This window comes from Octopus bimaculoides, chromosome 5 (genome assembly GCF_046866305.1).
Source record: "Octopus bimaculoides isolate indiv1 chromosome 5, ASM4686630v1, whole genome shotgun sequence".
Taxonomy (NCBI): Eukaryota; Metazoa; Mollusca; class Cephalopoda; order Octopoda; family Octopodidae; genus Octopus; species Octopus bimaculoides.
The window spans coordinates 120,486,682-120,500,386 of NC_142932.1; the positions used below are offsets into that span (position 1 = coordinate 120,486,682).

Consider the following 13,705-nt stretch of genomic DNA (forward strand, 5'->3'; position numbering starts at 1 on the left):
GTTCTGGGTTCAAATTCCGCCGAGGTCGACTTTGCCTTTCATCCTTTCAGAGGTCGATAAATTAAGTACCAGTTGCCTACTGGGGTCGATCTAATCGACTGACTCCCTCCCCAAAAATTCCGGGCCTTGTGCCAAGAGTAGAAAAGAATATTTTCTGGGTGAAATGAAACTAGGATATTTGATGGAATATTGCCAATAATTCACACCATCCATGGGTAATCTGTAATAAGAAATTAAAAACTGAGATCAGTAATCCACTTAAATGCTTAATTATATAGTAATGATATTACTTTAAGCTTTACACTATCAATTACTAACAACGAATTAAGTTGAATTTAAAACTTATACAGCGAACGTATAAAATTTCTTTAACACACACACACACACATACACATACTCACACATACACGCACATGCACATATACACGTATTCGGCGCAGACGTAACTATGTGTTTAGAAGCTTGCTTCCCAACCACATGGTTCCGGGCTCAGTCCCGCTGCGTGACACCTTGGGCAAGTGTCTTCTACTATATCTGTATAAACTAGCGTAGCTAGAGTATGTGCCGCCCGGGGCGACACTTCCGTTTGCCGCTCCCTGACCCCACAAAAAGACACATATTGCCTACAGCAGACCCAAAAGTTCCACCCCTTTAAAAGTGCCGCCCGGATTGGACCTACCCCGCCCCCAGCTACGCTAATGCCTACATATTCTATGCACACACACACACACACACGTATATATATGTGCTTTGGTGAATAATTTGTCGTCTAAATTACGCAAAAGTGAACACTGATATCTCATTTTAACAAATATATTTACCAAAATTACATAAAAGTATCTTGAAACACTAAAGAGTAAATTTATTTAATAAAATTGCCATTGGCTTCAACCACAGCTTCCAGACGACTTCAGAATCTTCTGCAACTCTTCTGGATGGTCTCCTTGTTTAAGTTGGTGAATGTTGCCATAATCCTTGCCTTCAGTTCATCTCTGGTGTTACAAAGGAGTTTTGTTGGCTTAACTGCGCCCCCACATAATAATCAAGGGGTTGCAGTCTGGGGAGTTAGGTGGCCAGATGTTAGGGGGGATGTGGTCGCAGAAATTGTCTGACAGCCATGACTGGGTTCTCCTGCTTGTATGGCATGGAAGTACGACGACGATCTCGGTGCGAACCAGGGCGTCGACGAGGAATACCTGACCCGCCTGTTTCGCGGCGGGACCTATGGACAACTTCCAGAGATCTCTGGCTTGGCAGTGCTATCGGGAAGCGCTACCCGTTCGGGATAAGCTCTACAGGCATGGCTCGAGAAACAAGGGGCCGACTTGCCCGAGCTGCGGTCAGAGCGACGAAACCGTTCTGCACGCACTCGTACAGTGTCCAACCATTTCCGACCTGTGGGCTTATGTCGAACGACTCCTATCGCGTGTGGGACGACTCAGTTTATCAGCCGAGTCTATCGTGAATATTGTCGCGCCTACTTCCTTGAAACGGGAAAGAAGAGCCATTTTCATCGTACTTGCGGCTATGGCGAAAGAATGTGTATGGTGGACGCATCTGAAAGGTCTAGAGACAAACACTTTCCTTTCTGGTGAATCCCTCATCAAGTTCTTCAAGTATCACGTGAAGAGAAAGGTAAGAGTAGAGAGGGAAGTTCTGTCTACTGAATGCTTCAAGAAAAGATGGTTGAATGTAGCAACGGTGGCACGTGTGAATGACGGAGCCACCTTGAGCATAATCCTACGAACCAAAAAATGAAAGGAAAAAAGAGTCACTTACTGTAATGCGTTTTTTTGCATGACATTATTGCCCGAGGTTACCGTGGTCTTTTCCTTAGACTTTTCTTCCCACGGATAAACCTAATCTGTTTCCCCCTTTACACATTACATCATGACATTTCTGTGATACACGATCCCTATTGGTCGTTTTTTTTTTTTACGATTCCTTTTGATCGAAAACCTCCCGCCGCCACCTTTATTTTATTTTTTATAATTTTTTTCCTTCCTTCTCTTCCCGCAAAAAGAAAAGCTCTACTTTGTAACTTGTCCCCTCTGTGTTCAGCCCTGTGTGGCTAATAACGAAACATATCTATCTATCTATCTATCTATCTATCTATCTATCTATCTATCTATCCGTATATGTATCTATCTATCTATCTATCTATCTATCTATCTATCTATCTATCTATCTATCTATCTATCCGTATATGTATCCGTTTATCTATCTATCTCTCTATCTATCGATCCGTTTATCTGGTCAATCTCTCATCGACTTCAAGTATCACTTGAAGAGGATGGTAAGAGTAGAGAGGGAAGTTTTGTTTAGTGAATGCTTCAAGAAAAGATGGATGAATGCAGCAAGGATGGCACGTGTGAATGACGGAGCCACCTTGAGCATAATCCTATGAACCAGAAAAAAGAAAGGAAAAAAGAGTTACTTACTGTAATGTGTTTTTTGCATGACATTATTGCCCGAGGTTACCGTGGTCTTTTCCGTAGGCTTTTCTTTCCATGGATAAACCTAATCTGTTTCCCATTTTACATTATGACATTTCTGTGATACACGATCCCTATTGATCGGCTTCCCCACTTTTTTTTTCACGATCCCTTTTGATCGAAATTCTACCCCACTTTTTTTCTTTCCTTTCCAAAAAAGAAAGCTCTATTTTGTATTTTGTCCCCTCTGTGTTCAGCCCTGTGTGGCCAATAAAGAAACATATCTATCTATCTATCTATCTATCTATCTATCTATCTATCTATCTATCTATCTAGTTATATATCTAAGTAGCTAGCTATGTGTCTCTTCACTTAAATATTTCTCTCTGCTCTTTTTAAATACTGGTTTCTGAGTCTGGCTCAAGGCTAGCAGTTTTGGGTGGAAGGGATTAATCGATATCATCGATCCCAAAATGTGATTGGTAATTTATTTTATCGAACCCGAAAGAATGAAAGGCAAAGCCAACTATTTTGGAATTGAAAAGAGAACGTAAAAAAAAAAATCAGGTGAAAAACCACAGAGCATTTATTCCGACGCTCTAGCGATTCTGCCAGCTCGCTATCCCAATTGGCATCACGTTCCCATGTCGGGAATCGAACCCAGGCCACCTGGGTAAAAGCTCGGTACTGAAGAAATCCTTCAGACATGAGAGTAGTGTTGAATTATTGGGTTGGTACATAATTATTGCAGTTTTTTATAATAAATCTTATTCAACAAAAACAATGACAATATTTAACAAAAACATCTTTAAATGATTATTCCGGAGCATATTCACCATCTACTTCAATTATTGCTTCCCGTTTGCTTGGCAGACGGTCAGAACGTCATTTGAAGATGTTTTTGTTAAATATTGTTTTTGTTTTTGTTGAATAAAATTTGTTGAAAAAAAGCTGCAATAATTAGGCACCAACCCAATACATATTTCTTTTAATTAATTTAATATTGTCAACTAACATCCGAAGGCGATGTGCTGGCAGAATCGTTACCGCACCACACCGGACAGACTGCTTAGCAGCATCTCCTTCGGCTCATATGTTCTGAGTTCAAATTCCGCCGCGTCGACTCTACCTTTCATCTGTTCAGTATCAATGAAATTAGAACCAGCCCAGCAATGGGGGACTTACCCGACCCTCAAAATCGCTGGCCTTGTTCAAATATTAAAAGCAATTTATCAAATAACACACCTGTCGTTGCCACAACCTAGCATTCGCTAAGAACCATCTTACCATGTCTCTAGTGGCCTTCGTTGAATAATTTCTTTCAGCTTAGAAAACAGATCGATAAAAATATATTAATCAATTCGTTTTTTATTGATAATTAACTTTTATTGATAATTAACTCTTGTTTTTTTCATCCTATTTACATTATTTTTAACTTGATCTCTTTTGTTTCTTTTATATCAGGGTTTACAAGAAAAGCTCCCCAAACGGAAAGGTAAGATCATACAAAACTTAATTTATCCCTACGAAATCAGGTAAACAATAAATCATTCGGTCATTGTCACACCTTCTGGCAGTAACGAGGAACATAAGCGAGGTTAAAACAAAATTATGGCGAGAAAGAGAAACACTTGTCACATGTTTAACTTGAGCACCTTTCGGCCTCTCTAACAAAAGAAACATTTATATCTAGGATAGGAACCGTTGTCATGGATATAATTTGCCCACCCCAGTGTCTTCTAACCAAAAAATAAGTAGAAATAGAAAACCTTGTCACGTGTTTAATTTCTCTAACTTTGTCTATTTTACTAAAAGAAAAGGTTATATCTGGAAATAGGAGACATTGTCACATAATTTACCCACCTCAACTAATAAAAGACGTAGATTTTGTAATAGGTGACGGGATACTTTGTCGATTATTATTTGTTTATTTCTGTCTTTTCTGATAAAAAAAATGTCGATATCAAAACGGAAAACCTTGTTATGGGTAACGGTTCATGTTTTATCTCCTTTTGGGGAGGAGGGGCATTAAAATTTCGACTTGCCGGTCTCCTTCTTTTTATAGTCAGCTACTCGTATTTTCCCAGTTCAAAGGACATCTTAATGCCCTTGTTGAATTACCTAACAATACTGATGTGCCTATGAAACCAGGAACCAATTGTACTATACAATTTTAGGTGATTCAAGAATAGGAAATGGCGAATAAGCCTTATCCTTTCTTTTGATATGTAGCAACTCAAATTGATATATTTCTTAGCCAACAGAAAAGCAACAAGCATACGATAAAATGGAGACCATATTAAGTGCCATTCGGGAATGTCTCCGTTGATATTTTTATGACCCGAGGCTTACAGTCGTGGTGTTATTGGTAACTGTAAAAACTAAAAACTATTAACTACGTCATCACAGTTGTTTTAATGGCAGTCACAAAGCGTCATTAAATTATTGAATTTATAGTATTTTGATAAACTAGTTATGTGGCACAGAATCAGAGGTAATGTTTTTAATCGATCCATTAATGCGACAAGTTGTTTTGTTTCGTTCTTTTTCCCACGTTCTTTTGTATTAACCCCAGTCGTCTTGATAACCAGAAGCTGGTCAGTTGTTCCTCAGGATTTAGGTTGTCACTATTTCTGACCAAGAAGAATTCAACTGCTTTTGTAAATCGTTTACAATCCAAGGACGGTGAGGTGGCAGAAACGTTAGCAAGCCGGGCGAAATGCTTAGCGGTATTTCGTTTGTCTTTACGTTCCGAGTTCAAATTCCGTCGAGGTCGACTTTGCCTTCCATCCTTTCGGGTCGATTAAATAAGTACCAGTTACGCACTGGGAGTCGATATAATCGACTTAACCCGTTTGTCTGTTCTTGTTTGTCCCCTCTGTGTGTAGCCCCTTGTGAACAGTAAAGAATAAGAAACGTTAGCACGCCGGGCGAAATGCTTAGTGGTATTACGTCTGTCTTTATGTTCTGAGTTCAAATTCTGCCGAGGTCGACTTTGTCTTTCATCTTCTCGGAGTCGATAAATTAAGTACCAGTTGCGTACTGGGGTCGATCCAATCGACTGGTTCCCTCCCAAGAATTTCGGGCCTTGTGCCTAGAGTAGAAAAGAATCTTTTATTATCCAATTGAAAATATTTTGGAGAGTAGTTCATAAATTACAGACAATCAAATGATGGGGAAACAGTGACAAGGACCCATTTTTTTGTCGTAATGGTCATTGTTGTCCAACAAGCAAGAACTCATCGAGGTACTTTGTTCGAATTCTCCTCAAGGGTATCAGAGGTGGAGGTTATGTGGCAGCGTAGTATACCAAATAACAACTAACTAAAATTTAGTATCGTCAATGCCAGTTTTTTTTTCCAGTCTTCTAAGTTATTAAGAGCAAGCTTTAAATCAGATAACATAATATTCTCAATTTAAATTTTTGAATCGTCTTCTATTATTTTAGATCATTTTGAAAAAAAAAAAGAATTCAAAATGGCTGTAGTTTTTCTTTAGTGACTATTTTTTTCTCCTTCTACGTTTTCATCATGTCTTATACACTACCATTTTGTAAACAGCATAGTCTTGCGGCGCAGGAGTAAAGTAGTGGTAAGTAGCTTGCCTACCAACCACATGGTTCCGGGTTCAGTCCCACTGCGTGGCACCTTGGGCAAGTGTCTTCTACTATAGCATCGGGACGACCAAAGCCTTGTGAATGGATTTTGAAGACGGAAACTGAAAGAAGCCCGTCATATATATGTATATATATTTGTATGTCTGTGTTTGTCCCCCCAATACTGCTTGACAACCGATGCTGGTACGTTTACGTCCCCGTAACTTAGCGGTTCGGCAAAAGAGACCGATAGAATAAGTACTAGGCTTACAAAGAATAAGTCCTGGGGTCGATTTGCTCGACTAAAGGCGGTGCTCCAGCATGGTCGCAGTCAAATGACTGAAACAAGTAAAAGAGTAACTGTTTTCCCCGATCTTTCTCCATTTCTAGTCAATTAAAACAGTCATTGTTTCAAGTCCTGTTTCTTAAGTTTTTATGCTACATTTACTTATCATACAAGATGTATTTTTCTTCATTCTTCTTCAACGGTTATCTACTATCATTTGTGTTTATCGCATTTCATTCGTTACGCAATTAAATATTGCATAATTTAATTTACCCTTCCAATCGTCTATTCGACATCGATTACTTCTATATTTTGAAGCAATATATTGTTTATTCAACCCCATATTTTCTTTTGTATATATTGTATGCAAGCGCACAAGAAATTGTTTAAGTGTTATGCTGTTAAGATTAGTAAGATGTTATTAATACCATAGATATTATAACACGCTGTTGTAGTTCTCTCTATACATTGCATGTAACATTTGATATTTTATGCTGGTTTTAAGATGGTCTTTTTAAAAGATTGTCTGTTATTCACAGAAGTTACTTTAATGTGTCAAGGATATATATTTATAAGCTGTTAATTCCTGTTCTCTCATTATAGAATGTAATCAAATTCTCTATAACGGCACAACCTAGACGTCTAGATACTTGTGAGATATGACATCTCCAAAGTACTATGATGAGCAATACAAGTAATATCGACATCATTAACTTATTGTTATGTTCATCGGATGATTAATAATTATAGTTTATTAACACTACCATCATATCCTTTTCTACTCTACGCACAAGGCCCGAAATTTGGGGGGGGGGAGCCAGTCGATTAAATCGATTCCAGTACGCAACTGATACTTAATTTATCGACCCCGAAAGGATGAAAGGCAAAGTCGACCTCGGCGGAATTTGAACTCAGAACGTAAAAACAGACGAAATACCGCTAAGCATTTCGCCCGGCGTGCTAACGATTCTGCCAGCTCGCCGCCTTACACTACCATCAAATCAACCTTATAACATCAATGCCATTTGCCCTTACATATAACATTTCTAAATGAAGTAGAACACTCTGTGCAGCCTCGATTTCTAACTTCGTCGCCCAATATCTTGTGTTTCTATATCTTTATATTGTCCACAAGAATGAATATGTCTTTCCTTCAAATCAGCTGTTTTGTTCGATACACACAGACCTTATATGATTCCCGTATCAAAGCAACGTTTATCTGTATGATGTGAGCGGAATTTTAACACCCTTGAAGTAACATCAGCTTGTTTCCTTCGACCATCATATTCTTATGCTTTCGGGGTGATATAACCGTCTTGTTTTCAGATATGTCTGACTCTAATCAAAGAACAAAGAAAAGAGGATAATCTTGTTCTGTCGCTTGACTGTCAGTAACTTACAAACTGCTTTCAAAAATATCTTCAAGAGGATAACTGAAGATTTACAGAACAATGTGATCCCTGTAGAGTCTAAACCCTACAGGAGAATTGATCAATTTAAAGTTAATAACATTGTGCTGGAGTATGTGAAAGTATGCTAAAAGACCAACTTGTCGTGTCGTGGGATTGATGACAAGAAGGTCTTTGAATCTGTGCCACATGGGTGACCCCCTTCGGTCATGAATGACCATGGGATTGCGCCTAGAAAGTTACCCTCCCTGGCACAAGTCCGGACAAGGTTGTTTATGGAAGAGCAGCAGTCGTTGTGAGTTCAAATTCTGCCGAGGTCAACTTCGCCTTTCATCCTTTCAGGGTCGATAAATTAAGTACCAGTTGCGTACTGGGGTTGATCTAATCGACTGGCCCCCTCTCCTAAAATTTCGCGCCTTGTGCCAAGAGTAGAGAAGAAATTCCGCCGGGTCGACATTGCTTTTTATCCTTTCAGGGTCGATTAAACAAGTACCAGTTACGCACTTGGGTCGATGTAATCGACTTAATCCCTTCCCCCAAAATTTGAGGCCTTGTCCTTCCAGTAGTAAGGATTATTACAATTGAGTTGCCTTATAAGACCCGGGGGTGAGTTGGACAAGCTAGTATAAGCAGGGGTAAGTTCATATTGTCCAACATAGCCACGAGTTACGCCTTAGGTGTGTGTGTGTGTGTGTGTGTGTGTGTGTGTGTGTGTGTGTGTGTGTGTGTGTGTATGGTAACTAGACACACACAAACGGGTCGTTTAGAGAGGATTGGAAATAAGATCTAACATTTGTATGTATGTGTGTATGTATGTATGTATGTGTGTGTATATGTTTGTGTGTTTGTGTTTGTTCCCCAACATCGCTTGACAACCGAAGCTGGTGTGTTTATGTCCTCGTAACTTAGCGGTTCGGCAAAAGAGACCGATAGAATAAGCACTAGGCTTACAAAGAATAAGTCCTGGTGTCGATTCCTTCGACTAAAGGCGGTGCTCCAGCATGGCCGCAGTCAAATGACTGAAACAAGTAAAAGAGTAAAGAATAAGTACCGAGACTGCGTAATTAGCTAAGCCAATGAGGGGCCATGTTGTTGTTGCTGTTGTTACCGTTGCTGCTGCAGGTGCTGGTGACAATGCTGTTGTTCCAATAGCTTTATTTTAAGATATCTCTAATAGTTTTGTTTAACCCATACCAGCGCTGCTTCAGTAAAACTGCTATAGAAGGCATTACAACAACCGTGACTATTTTGTATTTTAATATATAAAGGAGCATACTATCCAACGCGTCCTTTCTTTTTAAAACTGTTGACTGTAATTCGAAGGAGATTTAGCCGCTATTTCTAGCAAGTCGATTGACCACACAGAAGTTACCTCGGCTTGCTGCGATAATGTTGGTGATTACATCGTTGTGATACACACTTATTCTTATAAAAACGTTATTGTATATTATATTCATGGGCAGATAACACACACACATATACATACATTCATATTGATAATCAAATCTTTCTTTATTTCAGTTGACAACCTATCTGGGACGACGAGATTACTATGACCACGGATCATGGGTAGACAACATCGGTGAGTAAAATGGCCAAATATTTATGAGCTTCACCTGAGATTCCTTAACTGTGTATTTACTTTACGTTTCGAGTTCGATATATCATATAATATTTTTTGTGTCAACTTTCTACCATTGTTCCAGATGGCATTATTGTCGTTGATCCTGAATATCTCAAGAATCGAAAGGTCTTCGGCATCATTGTCGTTGCTTTCCGATATGGACGAGAAGACTTGGATGTGATGGGAATGTCATTCCGAAAGGACTTCGCAGTGAAACAAATGCAGTTGTACCCTCCTTTAGAAGAAAACAAACACCTACTTACCAAACTACAGGCTCGACTTCTTGCCAAGATTGGCTCAAATGCTGTTCCATTCCATTTCGACGTGAGTTTGCTGTTTTCTGTTCTTTAAATGTTATCTGCAGGATAAAAGATGGCGTACTGGCAGAATGGTTAAAATGCCGGGCAAAATGCTTAGCAGTATTTTGTTCATCAAAACATTCTCTGCTCAAATTCCGCCGAGGTCGACTTTGCTCTTCATCCTTTCGAGGTGGATAAATTAAGTACCAGTTGAGGACTGGGGTCGATTACATCGACTTATTCCCTTCCCCGAAATTGTTGACCTAGTGCTAAAATTCGAAATCAATATTATCTACATGAAAAAAAATAGGTGAGCTGACAGAATCGTTAAAATGCCAGGCTAAACTCTTAGCAGCATTCTGTCCGTCTTTACGCTCTGAGTTCAAATTCCACCAAGGTTGACTTTGCTTTTCAACCTTTCGTGGTGGGGTCGATGAAATTAGTACCAGTTGAGCACTAGGGTCGATGTAAACGATATACCTCCTCCCCTAAATAAAATCGTTGGCCTCGTGTCAAAATCTGAACCAATATTATCAGCATGAATCGACTAATTATTTTTTCTTAATTATCACACAGTAAATCATTGTGATATCAAAACCAAAACAAATCCTATTTGGTACACAGTCCTATCAAATAGTTTGCTATTTAGTTATTAAATATGTCAGGGAACACACTATAATATTAACCATTAGGATCGTTACACAACTCCGTAGAAAGACCTTTTGATAAGCTTATCGCGAAATAGAAAAGTGATAGACGACACGTAAAGTAGATTTTTCTTTCCCCTCTTAACCAAACCATGATAATCAGCAGATTCCCAACAGAACCAAAACCATGCAAATCGGTTGTTTTCTCTCCTCACCAAACCATGCAAATCTGCCGTTCCCAAACCTAGCTCATTATCATTATTAATAAATTACCACCCGTATACCGCAGCTTTTTCTCTAAAAGCCTATACAACTTGTTTTAAAAAGTTGCTATAAATCGGTTGAGGACTCTGCCCCGCAGAAGAATCTATATTATATATATATATATATATATATATATATATATATATGAGCTTACTTTTCAAAACCGGTATAAAAACATATTTGGTCGATTTCACGATAACCATCAAAACACAGTCTACAGCAAGCTGCTGGCTTCAGGCACGTGAAATGTTTTTCAGTCAAACTGGGATAGATGCCATATAAACAGGAGGCGAATCTTAGTATTCCAATCAAAATCAGATATATTCAAGTTGTTGTTTTAAACAATTACTCAAAAGTCATTCCGATGCACAGATCTGGTTTTGGAAGTAAGCTCTTATATATATATAAGAGCCCTGATTGACCGCTAAATCCACAAGTTTTTAAAATTATTTTCTCTCTGTTTATTTCATCGTGTTCCTTTCTGTTGAAGAGCGTAGGCTCGAAACGTAAAAGACTTTTTCACCTTCCCGAGCGTCAAACTAATACACCTGCTTGTTGTTTACACACCTGTATTCGTCTTTTGTCTTTCTGTAAATTTCAACTATATGTGTGTGTGTGTGTGTGTGTGTGTGTGTGTGTGTGTGCGTATTTACATGCACACACACACATAGGTAAGGCTGGAAGCTGTTTGTGTGTGTATGCGTGTATTCTTACAGATGCTATATAGATAGTTTTTGTAATAGTTTATTTTTTGTGTGCGTTCTTTAATTTATACCAATATAAGTCAAACTTTAAAACAGCGAATGTCTGATAGTATATTTTACAGAACCGTCCAACTTTTCCTTCTATCTTTCAGTATTTTCCTCAATGCGCAAAGATTAACAATAAGTCTTAATCCCTTGAATCTGACGTCATTTTACTGCTTCAAATGAACTTACCACATTTTCAAATCTTGAATTTGATGTCTAAGGATTATAGCAAAATATCTACTTGGATTTAGATTGTACTTTTAGATTATGTTAGGATAGTATTAAAAGCTAGTCTATATGCGTATTATAAGATTAATATAAAAATAATAATCACGTGATTTCGTTAGCAACAATTGAGGTTATGTATTATAATACATTAACATCTTCTTATTCGCATATTTCTACACAGTTGATGTGATTGATTAAGCTGCAGGACATCACTAACTTACTGACCTTGTAAATCATACAATCACGAATTTAAATGAAAAATCACAGTAAAGTAGAATGGAATTTTCAAAAAGTAACCCTGCGCTTCGGTTTCGATTTTCAGGTACAGCCCTTTTAATTTCAGTTATTCCGTCTTTTATTTCAAAAACGACTTCATCGGTGGGAAAATGGCAGCAGTTAGGACTTCTCTCAGAGCTTCTGAGACTAGTAGAGTGGGGATAACATCCCCAGAGCAAAGACCTGACCTGATTATTGCGCAAAATGCACCAATAAAAGTACCAAAAACCAATTTGGTAGATTTCAAACAGAACAAAGAATTAAGAAGTTTTGAATGTCTTTCACTCACTTTTTCATCCCTTCTTAATTCATAAGGTTTTTCACTTTTGTAAGAAATCCAATTCGATAGTTCCGATATTCATCAAGATCTTTGCTTGGCTCGGAAGCACCCGCTACTAGAGCTAGAGAAGCAGATGTTTCAGTACAGAATAAACTAGACTGAAACCACCCCTCCGCTAGATCTCAGTACGTCGCAGAACCTGTATTGCCAGTACTTTAGTTTGTCGGGTACAGCGGCCAAGTATGTTGTGATATTCGATGTCAGTACCGAACTGCCAGTCTGTCAAGAACTGTTACTACATTCACATTCCTGCTGCCAATGATCAAATCTAGCGATGGAGAAAGTATGGCACAAGTGTCAGTAGTATAAAGCTGCTGGTTTGGGGGTAACATGCAAACCCGCAATGGATTTTGAAATAAGAAATCTTTTGTAATTTATAACAAGATTTAAGGCGGTAAGCTGGGGGAATTATTAGCACGCCGGAAAAAAAATGCTTAGCAGTATTTTCCTCCTCTTTACGTTCTGAGTTCAAATTCCGCCGATGTCGACCTTGCCTTTCATCCATTTGGGGTCAATAAATTAAGTACCAGTTGAGCACTAGAGTTGATATAATCGACTAGCACCCTCTTAAAATTATTGGCCCTGTGCCAATATTAGAAAAAATATTCTTTTCTGCTCTAGGCACAAGGCCCGAAATTTTGAGAGAGGGTGCAAGTCGATTAGATCTACCCCAGTACGCAGCTGGTACTTAATTTATCGACCCCGAAAGGATGGAAGGCAAAGTCGACCTCCGTGGAATTTGAACTCGGAACGTAAAGACAGACGAAAAATTAGAAAGAATATTCTTTTCTACTTTAGGCACAAGGCCCGAAATTTTGAGGGAGGGTCCAGTCGATTAGATCGACCGCAGTACGCGATTGGTACTTAATTTATCGACCCCTCCGAATTATATAATTATGTATATGTGGAAAATTTTTGGAGGCTTGGTTAGAGGGGGAAGGAAAACACGAAGAAAAGTCTTTCTTTTTTCCTTTTTTTCCCCACGTGAGAGATTCCTTTACCAAATAAACCCAGAGCAAAAATTCACTACACACACATAAACACACACGTATAGATTCAACATAACACGGAATTTTCTTTTTCCAATTCAACTCCAGATTTTTTTCAACACACACACACACACACACACACACACACACACACACACACACACACACACACACACACACACACACACACACACACACACACACACACATATTAAAGGCTTAAATTTTCTATAAAAAGAGCAATAGGAGTCTTGCCCTAAATACTCATGGTAGTTTGGTGATCGGTCACGTTAAACTGAGTAATTGTAATTTAGATTTGTAAAATGCAAGGGTGTGGTTGGAAGAAGGTTCCCTCGTTGACTCATAATCTACAGTTTCTTTCGTTGCAGTGTTTATCGATTTTAGTTTATCTCATGTTAATCAGGACGTTGAATGCTACTGCGACACTTACGTTACATGTGTATAATTTTTATTACAATTTTGCATCCCAAAGCGAATCCGCTCCTCTTTCTGATGAGATTAATATTTGACTTGCTAATCACCATGCACTCGACGTCATCATCA

The 13,705-nt window shown here is 38.6% G+C and overlaps 1 protein-coding gene across 2 annotated transcripts in view; it reads left to right on the forward strand.

The window, feature by feature from the left end:
* Positions 1-13,705, forward strand: part of LOC106879057 (beta-arrestin-1) — a 63,943-nt gene that overhangs the window by 33,206 nt on the left and 17,032 nt on the right. For both annotated transcript variants that reach the window (XM_052968136.2, XM_014928485.3), the window contains exons 2-4: positions 3,900-3,930; positions 9,247-9,307; positions 9,432-9,673. In XM_052968136.2, coding sequence (XP_052824096.1) covers positions 3,900-3,930; positions 9,247-9,307; positions 9,432-9,673 — 334 coding nt within the window. The remainder of the gene's footprint in view (positions 1-3,899; positions 3,931-9,246; positions 9,308-9,431; positions 9,674-13,705) is intronic.